The sequence below is a fragment of the Gracilinanus agilis genome, chromosome 1, assembly GCF_016433145.1.
Source record: "Gracilinanus agilis isolate LMUSP501 chromosome 1, AgileGrace, whole genome shotgun sequence".
Lineage (NCBI taxonomy): Eukaryota > Metazoa > Chordata > Mammalia > Didelphimorphia > Didelphidae > Gracilinanus > Gracilinanus agilis.
In genome coordinates this window covers 348885739-348905689 of record NC_058130.1, presented here as the reverse complement: position 1 = coordinate 348905689, position 19951 = coordinate 348885739, and the positions used below count along the sequence as shown (strand labels likewise).

General features: G+C 37.4%; 1 protein-coding gene across 5 annotated transcripts in view; it reads left to right on the top strand.

Annotated features, from left to right (window-relative positions):
• MAST4 (microtubule associated serine/threonine kinase family member 4) overlaps nt 1–19951 on the top strand; it is a 797816-nt gene that overhangs the window by 737108 nt on the left and 40757 nt on the right. For all 5 annotated transcript variants that reach the window (XM_044663432.1, XM_044663416.1, XM_044663424.1 and 2 more), the window contains 6 exons: nt 3767–3852; nt 10884–11092; nt 14164–14302; nt 15445–15577; nt 16416–16581; nt 18527–18628. In XM_044663432.1, the coding sequence (XP_044519367.1) occupies nt 3767–3852; nt 10884–11092; nt 14164–14302; nt 15445–15577; nt 16416–16581; nt 18527–18628 (835 nt within the window). The remainder of the gene's footprint in view (nt 1–3766; nt 3853–10883; nt 11093–14163; nt 14303–15444; nt 15578–16415; nt 16582–18526; nt 18629–19951) is intronic.

The following is a 19951-nucleotide window of genomic DNA, read 5'->3' as shown; positions in this document are numbered from 1 at the left end:
CTCCAGGTTTCAAGTACAACATGTTCTACTGTATTATCAGGGATATCTGATGATAATTAAGAGAACAGAACAGGATTTCTTTATATGATTCTTTGCAGAAATCCCTTTCTTCATGATCAAATAATTTACCAAGAGGTTTAAGAAATAAATCTCCCTGCTTTTTATGTTTTGTTAGTTACAAAAATTCTATTTGAGTTGATAGAGTAAAATACAACCAAAAAACCCTACAACCAAAAGAGAGAGATGACAGCTGGGAGACTCAAAAGCATGTGTTAAGATCATGCAAGATTTCTTGGTAGATATAACTTCAGAAGTAACTGTTAAATTATGGAATGGAAAGTTACTCATTACTTAGAGACATATACTTGTCAAAGATGTTAATTACTGTCATGAAGGATATCCTATGCATAAGTTCACACAGAAGAATTTTTCCAAGACGGTGAGATTTTCCTGATACCCTTGTTCCCATGGCATTGTGCTGATGGGCATAGGCTGAGGCTATGTAGCATTCTCACTGGGAACCATGACCACTCAAAAGAGATTGGCCCAGTGATCTTCACAAGGGACAGGAAGAGGGATTGTACCTGAGATTTCACTGATAGAGGAAACTCTTAGGTAAGGGAATTCACTCTACCAATTGGTGTTCTTTTCAAATTATAGTCTCACAACCTTTCCAGGTAGCACAGTGGATAGAGAGCCAGGCCTAAAGTTGAGAGGACCTGGGTTCGAATCTGGCCTTAGATATTTCTTACCTTTGTGATTGTGGATAAGGCACTCAACCCTGATCACCTAGCCCTTGCCACTCTTCTGTCTTAGAATTGATACAAATATAGAAAGTAAGAATTTAAAACATTTTTTTCCTAGAACAATGAGAGGATGTATGACTTGTCCAGGGTTACATAATCAGTATATGTTAAATCTAGGTCTTCTTGGTTTCAAGGCTAATTTTCTAACCCCTGTCCTATGTTGCCTTTCATTGAAACATTTCATAAAAAACACATACTGTATATATCAATGATTCCCAAAGTGGGCGCCACTGCCCCCTGGTGGATGCTGCAGTGATCCAGGGGTGTAGTGATGGCCACAGGTACATTTATCTTTCCTATTAATTGCTATTAAAATTTTAAAAAATTAATTTCCAGGGAGCTAAGTAATATTTTTTTCTGAAAAGGGGTGGTAGGCCAAAAAAGTTTGGGAACTATTGCTCTAGATTATTGCACAAGCTTTGCACAGCCAGCTCATCAAGTTAGTATAATGTTACATAAGTTTTGGGTAGGCACTGCAGATGGATAATGAACTGAGTCCAGAAATGAATAGAAAGTAAAGAACAGGAAGAGTGGCTTTTGGGAAATTGCACAATACCTTAAATGATCCCAGAGTTACTCCCATGTTACCAAAACATTCTTTTAACAAATTTGACATATTCTCTCATAGTTGATATATGGTTTAGTCTCATTTCACATGTCAGAGTTTAACAACTCAGAACCGCAGATACCCAAGAGTAAAGGAAAGCTACATGGTAGGTAGGCATAAGAAAGCAACTGTATATTGCTACCTGTAACTCGCATGTAAGAAGTAATATAAAAGAAATCGTTTTTGTCATATGTGACCAGAAATAGAAGTTCTCTTTAACTAATAATAGTTCTCGTTAACAAGAGAAAGGAATAATGGATAAATGGTTTAAAGCAGTGATGGGCAAACTTTTTAAAGAGGGGGCCAAAGGAAAGGAAATGCTCATCTGTCAGTCTGTTTCTAAGGCAACTCTTTGGAGTTGCTCACTGTAGTCGTCAGATTAGGAATAATGTCTAGCAGCTGGATAGAACATTTCAGGGGGCCACATCTGGCCCGCGGGCTGGGTAGTTTGCCCATCACTGGTTTAAAGTGTTGCCCTAGCACACACGAACATCTAATCCTGAAGAAGGCACTCTAAGAGAATTATTTGGTAGAGTCCCCTGTTAGTCATTCAATCTGCAAGCATACTTTGTGTCAGGCTCTGTGCTAGATAAAAGTAATTCAAAGACAGAAATGAAGCAGTCCTTGACCTCAAGGAACTTACAGACTATTGAGGAAAGGCTTATAGAAATACAAAAGTTTATCTACATAAATAAAAGTGAATATAAGGTGAAGGGTGGCAGCAAAGGTAGCTAGCAGAGAACAGGTCAGACCAGATCAGGAAAGGCTTCAAGTAGAATCTTCTGTGATAGATTTATGGAAGGACACGAATGAGCATTACATGGAATGAGAAAGCCAAGGTGAGTTAAGTTTTGCTCAAGTGAAAATTTGCCCCTTCACTGATATGGTCATGAGTCGGTCAGTGAAGAAGTTTGAATCTTTTGTGTTATTTTGTATTAGCAGTCATTGAGAGGAGGAATTGGACCCTGTAGTTGATCCTTTATCCATCCCACTAGTTAGAAACCATTGAACAAGCTGAGTGATTGGATCATTTCTGGAGGTAGTCTTTGAGCTGTTCTGTTACCCCATCTGTCCTTAAGAAAAAGACTTATTGGGGAAGAAGGGAAATTCAGAACTGGTTCAACTTGTTTTTTTCCTTCATTATTTTGAAAACCCAGAGATGTCTCTTGGATTATATAATAATACATACATATGCACAGTTTCTAAAACTTATACGAAAAAGTTTTTTGGAAAGGATACCATTTCTGTACTGATTAAAATGTATAGGTAATATAGTGAGTCCTCTTCAAGGTATAATAAAATAACTATAATAAAATAATGTAGACTTTATATCAATGGTCGGCAACCTTTTTGGCCGTGAGAGCCATAAACACTTGCTGAAGTAGGAGGATGGAGGCAGAAGGCGCTGGAATATGGGGCTGAAGGGACCTCTGGGGCACATCCTGGGGCTCTTCCTGGACTGGCTGGTCGGTAGGTGGAGCCAGATATGGCTGGAGAGCCATACATTGCCGACCCCTGCTTTATATAAACACCAAAAGTCATTTTTAATCCTTCCTGTTTCTATAGTAAATCTGAATGCAAAGGCAAAAAAAAGAAAAAAGTATGACTCCTAGTTATGGTAGTTGCCACCAGAACTGGACGAGGTTAAATTTTACTGAAGTTGCCATGTTAATTAAGAAGTAGAGTCCTTAATTGACTTTGATTTTAATGTCGAACAGCTCATTTGGCCACAGTAAAGTTAAAAAAAAAAAAGAATACATAAAGGAAGCCTTGTTATACTTACAAAGGTTACATCACCATTGCCTTTCCCATTTAATAGTTATACAATGGGTCGGATAATTGTTGTCTTCCCATTTCACTCAAAGAAACTGGGGCCAAATTTTGTGCCTTGGTCTAAGGTAGAAAAACTCACTTCTAAATGGTATATGCATTCTCTGGGCCACATTCTTTATTCTATCTTAAAATTGGAAGCAGGTCTAATTGTTCTGAAGTTTTGATCTCAAATACTTACAAAGGGCTTCCTGTGGATGAACTTAAACCTGATTTCTGTCTGGGAGATTGTTATGGAATTCTCAGAAAGCTTGATGCTTTTCTCTTCCAACATTTGAATGAAAAATGAGGCAGTGTAATAAGCAGAGGAAAGTATGAACTATTTAAAAGCCATCATCCTGAAGTTTAGCATTCTTGCTCTGCCAGATTGATTTCAAAGGCTATTTCATAGATACCTTTTGAAAAAGTACTCAACTCAGCATATTCAACAACTGAGCTCAGAATAATAGTATTCTCTTACTCAGCTGGCTATTAAATCACATTGTGTCAGAATATTTGTTAACTTTAATTTCTTATTTTCAAGAGCTCTAATACTTCGCTGAAACTTAGAAGAAAACCTCGGGAAAGTGATTTTGAAACAATTAAATTGATTAGCAATGGAGCTTATGGGTGAGTAATTCAAGATAATCTTCTTGCTGTACTTTAATGTAATAGAATTATTTCTTCTCCATAAATTCTTTTACCAAACTGGTGTCACCTTAGAATGGCTTTTTAAAATGTTTTCTTTGTTGACTTATCTTTCACTGGAGATTTGTCTTGTGAGGTAAAATAAACCCTTTTTTCTTTCCAATAAATTAATAAATATAAATTTAAAAGTTGCCTCTTCAGTTTTTAAAGTTCCTTATAAAATCTCCCCTCTTTTCTGCCTACCCCTAAACTATAAAATAAAGATTGGATAATTAAGGAGTACCTAAATTTTTTTTTGGTCAGCTCTTTCCAGCAGTGATGTCTTCTCTGATAAATGCACCATACTGTATTCAGCATTACAACATTAAGATTATCCCATTTACTCTCTATCTATACCCTTCCCCCAGACACCAAAGGAAGATTAGTGCTCAAATAAGAGTATTCAATGACATTTTTGAATAATTTACCAATAAATTTATCTTATGTCCTCTTTTCAGATAATTTAATTTAGTCTTCATTTCCCTCTGGATTTTTTTGCATCTAAGTTACAAGCTAAAACACTCATAATTGTGTTCTTTTTTGATATGTTTTTGTTTTGTGGGAAGACCAGGTCCCTCTATCTCTTATTGTCTGGAAGTGCAACAGCCACTTGTTTCACTTCAATTCAGTAAACATTTATTATGTGCCAAGCACTGTACTAAGCCCTGGACATAAAAAAAGAGGCAAAATGATAGCCCCTGCCCTCAAGAATCTTACAGACTAATGGAAGGATAACATACAAAAAAATATACAAAGCAAGCTAAGGACAGGATAAATAGGAAATAATTAACCAGAGGAAAAGCATTGGAATAAACAGTGGTTGGGGAAGGCTTCTTTTGGAGGTAGGATTTTAGCTAGAATTTAAGTAATCACTACTGGTCAGCATGGAAGCTTTGACCTGTTCTTTTCAGGTCTGGGCTCATTCACTCATCCTTAGACAGTCTGGTAGCCCTCCCCTCCCAGAGGCTCACACTGTTGGTGTCAGATGTGGTACAGATACCCAAAAGATTTTACTTCTCCACAGCTCAGAACTCTCAGCCTTGCCAAGCATTAGCAATTATAGGCACACATCACCACATCTGCTCTTGGCTTTTTTTTTTTTGGTAGGAATTTGCACACTTTTACTTCCTTTGGTCATGATATTAATCATTATGAGTTAGTAAGAAAGAACCGGAAAAGATATTGCATCAGTGATACCTTATTGCTGTCAAAGAACACCAGGATAATTAACCAGTAATCCTACTTCCATCTGCAGATAGAAAGCAGTAAACTATTCCATAGGCATTTATAGCAGCTTATTATGTATATAAGCCAATGAAATAAAAATTATTGTTGCTGTGCTATGAGGGCTAGTTTCCCTTAGTTTTTTTTCTTCTTCAATATTTTCCACTTCATTAATTTGGTGAAGTAACTTAAATATTTGTGAGTTCTTCCTGTGCTTCACTGATTTATCTTCAGGAATATGTCAAAGGACATGTTTTGTAATGTCGCTTGTAAATGCTTTCTGATGGTATATTATTGGAGTATTATATTTCCTTCAAAAATCTAATTGAAGGTTTTATACCTAATGAAGTTTTGGAAATGCCTTTCTGGAGAGTAATTTTTTTTTTCTTGGTTTGGGTTTAATGCTGTTGCTTTGAGTATTTCTTCCTTTGTTAGTGAGTTAGAAAGCTGAGCACATTCAACGTAATAAAACTCTGAGCTTGAGCATAACTAAATTGTATTTGATATGGGATTCTGGGAAAGATGAGATACAAATAGTGGTTTTATGAAAGTTTCAGTACCTATCTTAGCAGCACTTGGTGTTATAATTGGTTGAGTAAACTCATTTGTAGTACAATTAAACAACTGTATAGTAGATGAGGTATATCCGACTTTGGGGAATGGTTGGGAATATACAAGAAGTTAAACAAGCTGTGAATCAGTAAACACCCAGGATGTGGGCCAAGTCATTAATGGTTCCACAAGCTGTCTCTTTTAGCCTTTACCATCCAGCCAAAACTTTTTTTTCCTTTGGCTCCTCTCAAATTAAATTTCTCATTATATTTCCAGCAGATTTCCTCTACATTTTAATTATTTTAAATTTGAAGTTGGAATGAAGCTACACCCGTTGGACCACCCACTCAAGATGCTGTTTACATGCTTATGTGAACCAGCCGAATGAATAGTTGGTTCACTTTATGGGTGGATGAACTCTCACTGTTGTGGTTTTCCTAGGCAGTTGTACATGAGTGTTGTGTAACAGTGTCTATCCGTGAGGATGATTGACATCAAAACACATTCAGAGACTTTCCAGAATAGTATCACTTTGGGAATTAGTGGCCTTAGGAGTGAAATGCTTTGTTCTGAAAGGCTAACTACACTTGGACTAAAACATGTGCACTGGTTTTCTCAACTTTGCACTTACTTAACAATTAACATAGGAAAATTAGGTCTTTAATTTGCAGAGCTGCAGATTATTTAGCATTTGTTGATATTGATTTAACATTTGTTGATATGATGATATTCTTTTTGATGATATGATGATATTCTAAGCGTCTCTTGTTTATGTTTTAAAACCAGATTGGCTTTTAGTCATAACTTAACTCTTCACTAAGGCTGTTAATTTCTTACTTCTTAAACTGGGCAGTCCTACTTGGATTTTGTCATTTCTACTTAAAATCCTTTACAGACACAGGGGAAAATTATTTAAGGAAAAAAATAATAAAAGCTGTATTTTTCACTGTTCCTTCTCCCCTCACACAAACACAGAAATGGATTTGAAGATGGACAAATCCAAGTGTTTTGTCTATGTAATGAAATCTTAGAAAATATTGGCAGGTTATATATAAACTAGAGGTAACTGTGGCTTAGTGGTTAAGAGCACTGGGCCAGGAGTTAGTAATATCTAAGTTCAAATCCACCTCAGACACTTCCTAGCTGTGTGACCCTGGGCAAGTTACTTTACCTCTCATTGCCTGGCAAAAGGATCCACTAGAGATGGGAATGGCAAACCACTCCAGTATCCCTGCCAAGAAAACCCCCAAGGTTAGCTTTGGTCCATGGGGACACAAAGAGTTGAATACAGCTAAATGACTGAACAACAAAAATATATAACCTGAATGAACTAAGAACCAGAAAACCTGGGTTCCAACCTACCTCTCCCATTGTTACTGTGATCATGAGTAGATCACTTTATACTTTGGGGCTTTTGTTTTCCTCATTTGTAAAATAAAGAGTTGGACTAAATGTTTTATAATATTCCTTTCAGCTCTAATTTTCTGTGGTTCTGTGTGGGCTTCAATTCTTAAATGCTAACTAACTAACACTAACCTATAGTGTCTCTTTTCCCCCAGGCTTTTCCTTATTAGTACTCACATGCTCTTGGTCTCACATCCCCAGACTCACAGAGAGTCCTATAATCCTTGCAACTTTGCACAAAGTTCTGTATGTAGATTTTCACATTCCTAATATTATTGGTACATTCTGTTCTAGGCCCTATCATTCCTTCTGTTGTTGGCTTCATGGTACAGCAGATAGAATACTGGACTTGGAAAGTTGGAAGACATGAATTCAAACTCTGCCTTGGGCACCTACTGGTTGTGTGATAAAAGGCAAATTTCTTAGCCCCACCCCCAGTGCCCCAGTTTTCCCTATCTATGAAATAAGGATACAAAGACTTGCACTCACTTGCCTCACAGGGTTGTGAAGAAATCTCTTCCCAAAACTCTAAAGTGCTATGTAACTATGACTGTCTCTGTCTCTCTTCCCCCACCCTTTCCATCTCTGCCTTTCTCTCTTCTTAGAGCTTCTGTGTGTCTCTCTCTCTGACTCTCTGTGTCTGTTTCTGCTTGTGCCTCTGTGTATCTCTGACTCTTTCTATCTCTGTCTGTCTCTGATGGTGCCTCTCTGTTTCTCTATCTGACTGTCTCTGTGTCTCTCTCTTTTTGTGCCTTCACCACTGTGGGGAACTCCCTATTGTGGAAATACTCTGCACTGATAAAGATCATCAACCTATGTGTAATAGTTTGTCTTAAGAGTGTCATCTGAAGCTCTGAGAGGGCAAGTCACCATAGAGAGTCACTGGGGGTACTGCAGGACTTGCTTATGGGCTTTGAACCCAGATTTTCTTATCTCCACTTGACAATAGTTTGAGAATGGTAAACTTCTTTACAAATATAAGTTGATTTTGGAGGACTGGTTACCAAAGATTTAGGTTTGAATCTCAGATCTGCCACTTACAATCTCTATGACCCCAGGCAAGTCTCTTCATTTTCTCGAGCCTCAGTTTCCTCTGCAAAATGAATGGATTAGACTACATTGCCTTTGAAGTCCCTTCCAATTTTAAATCTGTGATCCTAAGTACATTTCCAAGGAAGTGTTATAATCTCTCTCATTACTTATTTCTTATCAGGCTGAATCTGATTTCACTGCTTTAAACTAATTTGGGGCCTTATGGATGGTGTTTATGGGAGAGAGAGCAGTAACTACAATGTTGAGAACCTGTCCCAAAGCAAATTGACTTTGGTGATTGCGAAATTTCAAAAATAAAAAATTTAAAGCCAAACAAAATAATGAAACCTCTTTTAGTCTTCTTTGACCTTTGTATCTCAGCGTATTCATGGAGTTAAATTTATTTGATGAAAGCTTTTTGTTATTGTTCCCCTAAAACTTATTATTCTCAGACTATTCTGGTAAGAAAAAATACAAAAGTTGCCCCTCTAATTTGAGAACTAAAAAAAAATAGGAATATATATATATATATATATGTATATAGAGAGAATTTCTTACATGGTATGAAAATAGAAGAAGGGAAGCCTGGATTGGAATTAGGATAAAAATGCACTCAAGGGATATCTCTCCTTTATTCATGCTTAACATTATGCATGCTCCACTTTTTTCTTCTCTTCTGCAATCTCCATCAAACATATTACTAAACCCTTTACATGATGAACTTCAAATATTCACTGGTAACAACTGCATGGTCTACATAATATCAGACTTTTGCAGGTCTAAATGGGATATCCAGACTATGGCATTTTTGAAATTAATGGTAGCACAACCAATTCATTCTCAAAAAAACCATTTCTTGAGATATTTAGCATACTGCTTTTCAGTATAACAACTTCATAAATTCATTTTTCAATTTTTCCCTTTATTGAGTAAACTTAATTGCTGATTCTAAAGAAAACACAATTAAAAAACCAACCCTCTTTATGACATTTGAACAATATGCATTTGAAGGGTGAAAGGGGAGGCCAAGTTAATTTCTCCACCCATCTGTGCTTATTTCTCACAACTGAGTAGGTATGAACAAAGCTTTCTCTGAGAGAAAGTAGAAGGAGGGGAAAAGAAAATGGAATATACATAGATGAGATTTTAGTAGAAAGAAAAGAAATCAAGGAAGAGGAGGGAAAATTCTGGAAAGGTCTAAAAGAAAACCTTTATCCAGAAGATAGAGAGAGGAAATGACTAAATGTGTAAGGGAAAATGAAGACTAATTCAGTAGAAGAGAGCATTAAAAAATGAAATCCCCCCCTCCTTGCTTGAATGAAAAATAAAGGTATCTGTGCTTGTTAGGGGAATTAAAGACTTTGGATTAAATTATGATTGGGCTTACTGGAAACCCTAAGAATGTTTTACCCTAACACTATATCTAGAGTGTACAGAGTATGTTCATATTGAAGTTAGGCCGTCTTTGGTCATCATTGTATTTTTCTAGACAGTAAGCATGATTAGGACATAGTTAGAATTCCCAAGAAAGCACACCACTGGAATATTTCTAGGGAATGCAGTCTCACATGGTATTTTTGGGGAGTGTACATGTGTGTGTATGGGGGGAGGAGGTAGTATAGATTGAAAATGATTGTATTTTTTCAGCTGTCAGTGGATGCTTAGTTATCCCTGCCCCCAGTTAACCAGTTAAATGATGACCAATGTACTCTTTTCCCATCCCTAAAATTCTCCCTTGTTCTCAGTAGCTTGATAATCAGAGACTAGGGGTGGCCTCTGGGAAAGAATTCTCACTACTCTCAGTTGTAGTCCCGAGGTTACTATTTACTCCAGCCCTTCTCCACTCAAATGATTTGTCCATAGGAAAACAAGTGCTGCTAACATTTTGGTGGGTGTAATAAAGCAGTGCCCTGATTCATGAATGTACATGGCCCAAGTGCAGATTCAACATTGGGAGGAAAAATATGAGATTAATCACCTTTCCCAAGGCCTAGAGGTTGGGCAATGCATTTCTTATGGAAGTAAGAATGGGTGTGTTAACAAGGAAATTAGAAGGTTCACTATGGGATATTCTCCCTTATGACCATATTGCCACTACCCCCACTCCCAGCATACTTCTCATTTATCTCTCATAGGATGAAAATTGCATGATATCCTCAGCGAGGTTTCCCAGGACTGAAATGACTCCCTAGTTATAAACCAGACACTTTCAGAAGCTGTAGCATTTCTTTCAGATCATAAGGGTACCATTTAGTAAATTACTACTTTAGTCAATCAAGGAATAATGCCTAACTTAGAGCCATGGAGCTAGTGAGTTAGGCACTAGATAGAACCAGCTCATGATATGTAACGTTAACCATCCTAGCTCTGCTAAATTATGTATCAGATTTTTTTTTCATTGTGAAAAAGCTGAACATCGCTTTGTTAGTTATTGGAAAATTCCTCTACCTGGGGACTGTCCATTCACTACCTAGGGCAATGAAGATGGATTTGATGTCTTACTGTGTGACCTATGAACTTTATTGAAGGAAAACCTAAAATCAATTCTAGCTAAAAGAATTTTGCTGACTTTGGGGTGTTTTTTTTTAATCTGGCTATGTTCTCATGTGCTGAATCTTGACCTAAATAAGAAATTTGAAGCTGCATTCAAAAATTGGGATGAAGGAATGGGTGACTGCAATTTAATGCATACCAGAAACACACTCCTCACTAAGTTTCTCCTATTTTTCTGAAAACACCCCAACTTCTATGCTTCCTTTTAGAGCTGTTTATTTTGTGCGGCATAAAGAATCCAGGCAGAGGTTTGCCATGAAGAAGATTAATAAACAGAACCTCATTCTCCGGAACCAGATTCAGCAGGCCTTTGTGGAACGTGATATCCTGACGTTTGCGGAAAATCCATTTGTGGTCAGCATGTACTGTTCCTTTGAAACAAGACGCCACTTGTGCATGGTCATGGAATATGTGGAAGGTAACCCTTGTTACTGCATAGGAAAATATAATCAGACCAGAAAATTCCACTTGTCATTTTTATGTGATGGAAGCATTCTGTGTTTATGTCATTCATCATTCATATCCAGTTGGGAGCTGATGCCCAGCAATGATGGCTTTATTCCCAGTCATTAAATTCTGATAATTGCCAGTAAAATGTCTGGTCTAGAAGGGAAATTAGTGCTATTTGGGAAAAGTTTTAATAGCTTGTAATCATAACTACCTCCTCTCATGTTGGTCTTCAATTCTCAAGTTATAGATTTGGGTTTCTCTTTTGTTCCCCCTCCCATTTTTCTGTTAGTCCATGAGCAGTAGAATGAACATGAGAATTAGTGTTAAGAAAGACCCAGGTTCAAAATTGTGGTATATGTTGGTGATGAAATTGATTGTACCATAAGAAATGATGAACAGGCTGATTTCAGAAAGAGCTGGAAAGATCTACATGAACTGATGCAAAATGAAATAAGCAGAACTAGGTGAACATTGTACACAGTAACTGCAATACTGTGGAATGACAAATGTGATAGATTTAGTTATTATTGGCAATATAATGATCCAGGACAATTCTGAGAGATTTATGACAAAGAATACTATCTATCTCCTGAGAAAGTCAGAATGCTGATCAAAGCACATGATTTTTCACTTTAGTTTTTATTTGGGGATTTTGGTTTCATATGATTATTCTTTTACAAAAATGAACAATATGGAAATATGTTTTGCATGACAATACATGGATAACTCAGATCAAATTGCTTGCTAGCTCCAGAAGGGAGGAAGGAATACAATTTGGTCCATAAAACTTTGGAAAATTTATATGAAAATTTGTTATACATAATTGGTAAAATAAAATAACTTTATAAAAAAATAACTAAAAATGGATTTTAAAGAAAAAAGAAAAAGAAAGATCTAGTTCAGATTCCTCTATATGGCGTTTATTACATGGTTGACTCTGAGCAAATCACCTTCTTAGCTTCAATTTCCTCATTTATAAAATGGGAATAATAATACCTGCAGCACTAAGCTTATGGAACTGATGATAATACATAGAGGTAGGATGCCTCATAGAGATGATATTTGGAATGCTTCTTTGCTTCCCTGAAAATGCTATATACATGTCAACTGTAGCTGTTGTTAATAAATGTTACTAGATTCATTATAGTTGGTTATCAAAAAGAATGAATAAAACTAAACTTTTGATTCAGTTGTATCTTAGGATAAAAAGTAGAGATGGGAAGGGAAAATGTTTCAGGTGTTATAAGTTATCCAGGGTATGTGTTCCTTACTATAGTCTCACAAGAAGGATTTAATCCAGAGTAGCTTTTAGAATTCTTGAGAAAGTTATTCCCAGCTGTGTTATGTGGAAGGAATACAAATGGAGAATTCCTTTGGATTTAACTGAATGTGACTTCAGGAATATATTGATAAAATGTTTAAAAACCAGATCTTGGCAGAGGTGGGGGATGATGGAGGGGAAAAATTTATGTGTGATGCATTTTAAGTTTAGTTTTCATTATTAACACTTTTGCTCATCACTTTCTTAAGTCTCTACTTAGTAAAACAATAAATATCAAGCCCCGGTTTGTAACATTTGCCCAGTTGCTGTGGTGTAAATGCTTCCTCTGAAAATTGAACAATTTACTATCACGAACTAGTTGGTTCCTGTGCACCCTCCATGTGAATAAAGATCAGGAAGTTTACCCTGATCTAGGAGAATTTTTTTTAGCCTCTAATTTAAGCTTGGGAAAAGTTTGGTGATGCAGCAGATAGGGGGCTGGTCCTGGGATCAAGAAGACTCAACTTCATGAGTTCAGATCTGGTCCCAGATGCTTACTAGCTATGTATTCTTGGTTGAGTATTTCACCCTGTTTGCCTCAGTTTCCTTATCTGTCAGATGAGCTGGAGAAGGAAATGGCAAACCAGTCTAATATCTTTGCCAAGAAAACCCAAAATGGTCACAAAGATTCAGATACAACTGAAATGACTGAACAACATTTTCAGTTTCTTCTTTTAGTCCCACCTCTTCCCCCATTTTACCATCTGATACCTTCTGACAAGCATGAGAATAAGCATTTACTCCCCAAATTAGTAGAACATTCTTAATAATTCTACGATCTATTGATGCTTTGAGTTTGACAAAAGAATACTTATTGTATGCTTTAAAATAATTAGCCTCATGAGAATCTAATTAAAGGTTTATGAGAGTCGTAATTGAATCTCTCATGTGAACAGGGCTTTACAATTTACAGAACTTCATCACATGTATTCTCGCATTTGTTTGATTTTCACCACCACCCCATGACATAGGCACAGGAGGAGTCATTCTCAACCTTTTCTCAGATTTGGAAATTGAGTCCCAGATAGGTTAAAGAATTTGCACAGTCATATGCTGGCACAGCATGGGAGGCAGAATACAAGCCTGGGTTTGACTCCCTACTCAGTGATGTTTCCATTATACTATGCTGCTGCTCTCCTGAGCAGTGAGGTAGTGTCATAGTACACAGATCACACAGCCCTGGAGTCAGGAACACCTGAATTCACATCCAACCTCTGACACTTAGCAGTGGGAGGGATCCTGGGCAAGTCACTCCACCCTGTTTGCCTCTGTTTCCTCATCTGTCGAATGAGCTGGAGAAGGAAATGGCAAATCACTCCAGGATCTTTGCCAAGAAAACCCCAGATGAGGTCACAAAGAGTCAAACAAGACTGAAAAAGCTGCTCTACTCTACTAGGATTCGTAGTGCTTTTGTCCTTAGTCTACTTTCACAAACAATTTTTGAGTGCCTCTCAGAGATACAACACTGTGTGAATAGGTCTCGAGTAGAATGATGTCCTCTGGCACGCTATCAGATGACTCCTGCAACAATTTCTTGGTGTTTCGATTTTCTGTTTTAACCACACACAATGTTAGTTGAAATGTGTTCATTTAATAAATACTATGTGGCATAGGAGGTGATGGGGAGGTAGTTTTTAGAAGTTAGCATTCTAAATTGATGGCTCCATTTAGTTTGACTGATCCTACACCAGATACATCTCATTTCTTATGTTTTACAGGCGGAGACTGTGCAACCTTAATGAAAAACATGGGTCCTTTGCCGGTAGACATGGCTCGGATGTACTTTGCTGAGACAGTTCTAGCCTTGGAGTATCTGCATAATTATGGCATTGTGCACAGGGATTTGAAACCAGACAAGTATGTGCCCTGAATGGATCCAGAAACAGTTTTTACTTAAAAAAAAAAGTGGTTAGAAGAGAAATAGTAAAGTATACTTATTGTTTTGCAAGAAAATGTTTCTCACTGATGCCAATCACTTTGGCCAATTATGAATTCTCAGATAATAGGCATCTTATTCCCTGAATGGGTTATTTTTAACAGTTATAATGAATATGTTGATTTTTATAATCCTTTAAGAGCCACCATGCTTGTAATAATAGCTCGAGGGGAACACATTTGTTCAAGAAGAAATGAATATCAAGATAGGGTCAGTAGTAAAAGCTTTTTGCAAACCTTAAAATGTGAAATATCTTTTAATATGTAAATGCAGGTCATTGCCAGATGGGGAAACTTCACATATGCCAAAGATCTAAAATATGTTCTATCTAGGGAATACAAGTGGTTACACCTGGAAGTTGGAATCTCAAACAATAGTGATTCTTCCTCTGGAATTCCTTGAGTCGCCTTTTTCTTCAAAGGTTCATTCAAATGAGCTTGCTGTTTTAGTACATGAAATATACTAGTGAATTGTGACCAACTTCCCTCCCTCCCCTAAATGAATGGCACACTTTATTACAGCGGCAAAGTTTATGCCATTATTTGTCCAGAGATCTTCTGTGTTTTTAAAGCTTTATTGTAAATGACTTAAGTGTTTCCTTGTATTAGCTATCTTACTCCACACTGGACCTTAATGTGCCAGTCAATCAACAGGCATTTATTCTGAGCTAAGGCAAAGTAAAAGGGCCCCTGACCTGAGGGAGCTTGCAACACACACTTGCATATGGAAAATATATGTAAAGTAAGTACAACATAAATTAGGTAGCAAGCTAAACTCTAGCTATGAGGGAGATCAGAAGTAAACTTTGGTTTCTCTGCTATTGAGGGGAATCATACTTTTCAAATATTTAGGCACAGAAGGGTCATTTGTCAATTGGCAAAGATTTGGCATCTTCACCTTACCTAATTATACCTATTTAATCACTCACTGGCTTTTATAGTGTGGCTGCTTTTGCCTAATGTAGAAGGTGCATCATTGCCCTTCAGTTTTGACAGTCAGCAAGACCACCCAAAAATGAGACTCGACTCATCTTGGTATTTCACCTGTTCTTTTTCATTCACAGTTTGCTGGTCACATCCATGGGACATATAAAGCTTACTGATTTTGGTTTATCCAAGGTGGGACTGATGAGCATGACCACTAATCTTTATGAGGGTCACATTGAGAAGGATGCTCGAGAGTTCCTAGATAAGCAGGTAAGCTTGGTTCCTGTTCCTTCTAAAAAGAGATTGCCAAGTATAGGAATTCCCACATTCACTGGCAGAATTATAAAACAGAATAATGTAAACCATGGTTGCATCTCTGTTTAGTGATTTAGATGTCTGTTCAAAAGTTACCTTTGGTACACTGCAAATTGCTTACATTTTTCTCCTTTCCGTCCCTTCTCCCCCTTCCTCCCCCACTCCCACTGCCCACCTCCTCTATGTCCCTCCCCCAACATTATGGTCTATTAGGAAGATGAACGACCTAATTGTACGCAAGTGGGATTGTGAGAGAGACAAATGGAAAACTGTTTTTATAAGGAATTCAGGAGTCTCAGCAGAGTACTTGTGGAACTCATGATGCATTGTACAATCAAGGGTGCTAAAATCCTAGATATGGCCCATTTCCCTTTCAGCATGCCTCATTACCATTTGCCCACAATCTGTTCACTGTAAAAGTTACTTAAGGTAAACCCATCTCAACTTTCAGGCTTTCATGTAGAAAGCAAGGTGTGGATATGTTCAAGTTCTTTAAATACTCAAATAGATTTGAGGCATGCATTATTTTTTAGTTTAATATTTGCAAATTTAAATTTATTTGGGAGACTATTTAAATGTTTAATTTCATTCAAATGGGACAAAATTTAATGTTTATGATACAATTTTTCAACTTTGGACCCTAAGTAATTGATTTTCCTGATACTATTGATCTATATTCTAAGTCTTTTTTCCAGGGCCATGTGGTTTGAGCAGGTGTGCATTTCCCTGAAATAATTACTGTTCAATCTCCTTGCTAATTCTAACTTATTTTTGATATTCCAATGATTGTTAGGTCTGTGGGACACCTGAATATATTGCACCAGAAGTGATTCTGAGGCAGGGCTATGGAAAGCCAGTGGACTGGTGGGCCATGGGAATCATTCTCTATGAGTTTCTGGTTGGATGCGTGCCATTCTTTGGGGACACACCAGAAGAGCTATTTGGACAAGTCATCAGTGGTAAATATCACCAGAAATCATTTTCAAGCTCCTGCTGGGAAATAGCTATTTAATGCAAATCCAAGGGGTATCTGAGACTCTACTGTTAAAGTGTTAACCTTTAACAAAAACTTGAGCCAACAAATTAAAAGAACTGGCTTTTAGAAGCACATAACTGGCTTTCATGATATCAAGGGTAAAATTTGGATTGAAAACCAGTCTGGAAAACATTGTTGATGTGTAATTCAGAAAAAATACACAAACAATATAGCCAACGTTTATGGCAGGCCATTTTTTTACTAAAGGAATTGATTGTGGGGATTACAAATGAATTGATTGTGGGCCAGTCTTTCCATCTGTAATGGGAAAGTTGTACCAGGAAAGAAAAGGTTAATGGGGATGCTATTGTATCAAAGGGAAAATGGCTAATGATGCAATAAAGAAATTAGCAAAAATGTAATAATCTTCCTAAAACAAATGTCTACCAAATAATAAATAATGGGAAAGGGAAGGGAGCAAATTTAATTCACAGATTGTTAATGATTTCATTGGTGGTTGTTATGGTGTAATGTTATTTCTGTAACAGCTGTTCTTCTTTCATTTAAAATTCAATAACCTTTAGATCTTAACCTGCATGCTGACCCTAACTATTGTCATGCAGCTTGTGGCAAAACTAAATGATAATTAAACAGAATCTTTCAGCCCTCTACCTGCTGTTTTCATAAATTTCCCAGATGCATAGATATAGATGGCCTTCTATCTATGCCAAAAGTTTATCTGACATCTCAGTTATCATTTTCTCCCAGACCGTATTCTGGAGTGTGCTTCCTAGGTTCTGTTCTAGCAATAGGAAGAAGGAGGAGGAAAATAAACCCTGCTCTTCTGTATGTGAGGAGAAGAGTGATCCCTACACTAGTCCCTCTGTCTCTGACTTTGCAAGCCAAGCATGTTTGTAAACTTTAATGAAGTGGATTTGTGGGTTGCCTGCAGTGTATGACCCTTTTATACAATATCCTAGCTGTTTATGGATTTATAACAGTGCTGTTTTTCTGATGTGATATACCAAGGCCTGAGTGGCAAGGGGAATCAACTGTTTAATTAACACAAGCGGCAAATGCTGGCTTTGTTCTTGATGCCTTACGGCTGAGATGCATATTCATGTTTTATTTTCTAAATCAGATTTAAACTGCAGGCTGTGGAAGCTAGAGGCAGACACACACAGAAATAACTCATGTTTTTTATTGCATTTCCTTACACACGGGCACGCACACATATCTTCAGGCAAGTGCCTTTTAAGATGTAGAAAATATTACAATATTCATGACAAAATTTTAAATACTCTAATTATGATTATTTTGAATCTCACTCCTCAGTCCTGGGAATCTGCCCCCTCCTCCTTTTAAACTCCTATGCTTCTTATGTAGTTTTTACTAAATTCTTTTGTTGTTATGAGAAGAACATAAAACATGCCTTTGGGGCAGAGTTTTTTGTTAGAGTAAGCCCAGAAATTGGATATCTTTTGCTCTTAGATTTTTTTTTTCCCCAGAGAGCTGACCACCCTTGCTCCCTTAAATACTGAAATCTCCAGTAGAGTACACATCCCATCAGGATTCCGGGACAGGGACAGCCTGTTTGTATTGAGCCTTTATTTTTTCCAACACAGTAAAATCTGGGTCCCTGAGGGCTCGAAAGGTTTCTGAGAGGAAAAGAAAAGAAAAGGAAAAAATTAAGCTGGATATAATCAAAGCATATATTGTTTTATTATCATGGTGAAGGTTATCAGCAGGTTTGTAGAAAAGATGGGTACTCAGAGACAAATGCACAGTAGAAACTGAATGAAATCCTGAAAGGGCTTCCCCAGACATTTACTCCCTGCCCTGAGCCTGTCAGTGATGGTCACTGCTGCCACTGTGTCATCCATGTTGTGTTTTTTTTTTATTATTATTAATGCTCAGCTTTCTTGCAGATGAAATCAATTGGCCTGAAAAAGATGAAGCACCCCCTCCCGATGCCCAGGATCTGATTACGCTGCTTCTCCGGCAGAATCCTCTGGAGAGACTGGGAACAGGTTAGGGTACAACTTGTTTTAATTTTTGCTAATATGCAAGATATAACATCTATGGGAAACATGGTGAGGCTTTTGTTTGTGTTTTGTTTTGCATGAGAAACATCTGTTAGTCGATGTAGAACATGACGACAACTCATTATAGCAATGATGTTTAGGGATATTATGTTAGGTTATGGGACTTTTTTTTTCTTTTTGCTGAGACAAGAGAGCATTTTTCCTATGAAACAGAAGCTACTCTTGCTATAAACAAGATAAACCTAGATACCACACAGAGCTCTCCCCCTCCTGAAAAACATAAGCATTGGTAGTCACTTCAACAGGGGAGTAGAACTAACTGGTCCAGTTCAAGGCATGGCACCCTTTTCCCAAGCTCACAAGTAATCTGACCCAGCAAATTACTTCACACAGACTTTGGGTTAGGTGGTTGGTACTTGAACTAATTACTAGAAAATGAATGCCCGGGGAAGGACTATGCTATCTTATCATTGGCATTCAGCACTGTGGTTGGAGGAAGAGGATTAAAAGCACAGGCTTTTGAGGTTAAGGAGATAAAAAGAAATTAGTGAGAAGAAAGCCAGCTGACTGTTATGTTGCCAATTTTTTTTTTAATTCCAACTCTTTCTCCTCCTCTTTTGCATCTCTACTCTGAGGAGATATTGGCCAATAACATTAGCCTGTACAGCCCACAGATATCATTGTTTTGAGCTGCCATGTGTTACTTATGTTCTACCAAACCCAGAAACAAGCTCAGAAATAACTTCAGATAAGCTGATTGATGGCCAAAATTTCCAGCAGCCTTTTCTTCTTTACCATGGCCGACGCAAGGTGTCATTGATCTCTCTCTCTCCTCCCCCCTTCCATTCTTATACCTCATCCTTCCCTATCTCCTCGTGTCTCTTTTCTTTTTCCTGCCCCTGTCATTCTCCTCTTAAATAATTAAAAAAATATTGCAGAAAAAGGCACCACATAGTAGCCACACCAAATTTGTCTTATGGGCAGCATTCACTCCTTAAACTACTACCTTTGGAAGGTATTTCCCTTGCATCAACCTTTGTGATGCTGCATCTTAGGGTTCAGGGGCCTGAAGCTCACTCTGAGCTGGCCATTAAGATAACATAGAAACAGGAGCTAGCTAGGTTGCTCAATGGATTGAGAGCCTGGGTTCAAATCTGGCCTCACACACTTCTTAGTTGTATGACCCTCGGCAAACCACTTAACCCCATTGCCTAGTCCTTGCTGTTCTTCTGTCTTGGAGCCAATACATAGCATTGATTCTAAGACTGAAGGTAAGGGTTTTAAAAAAAAAAGACCTAATATTTCATC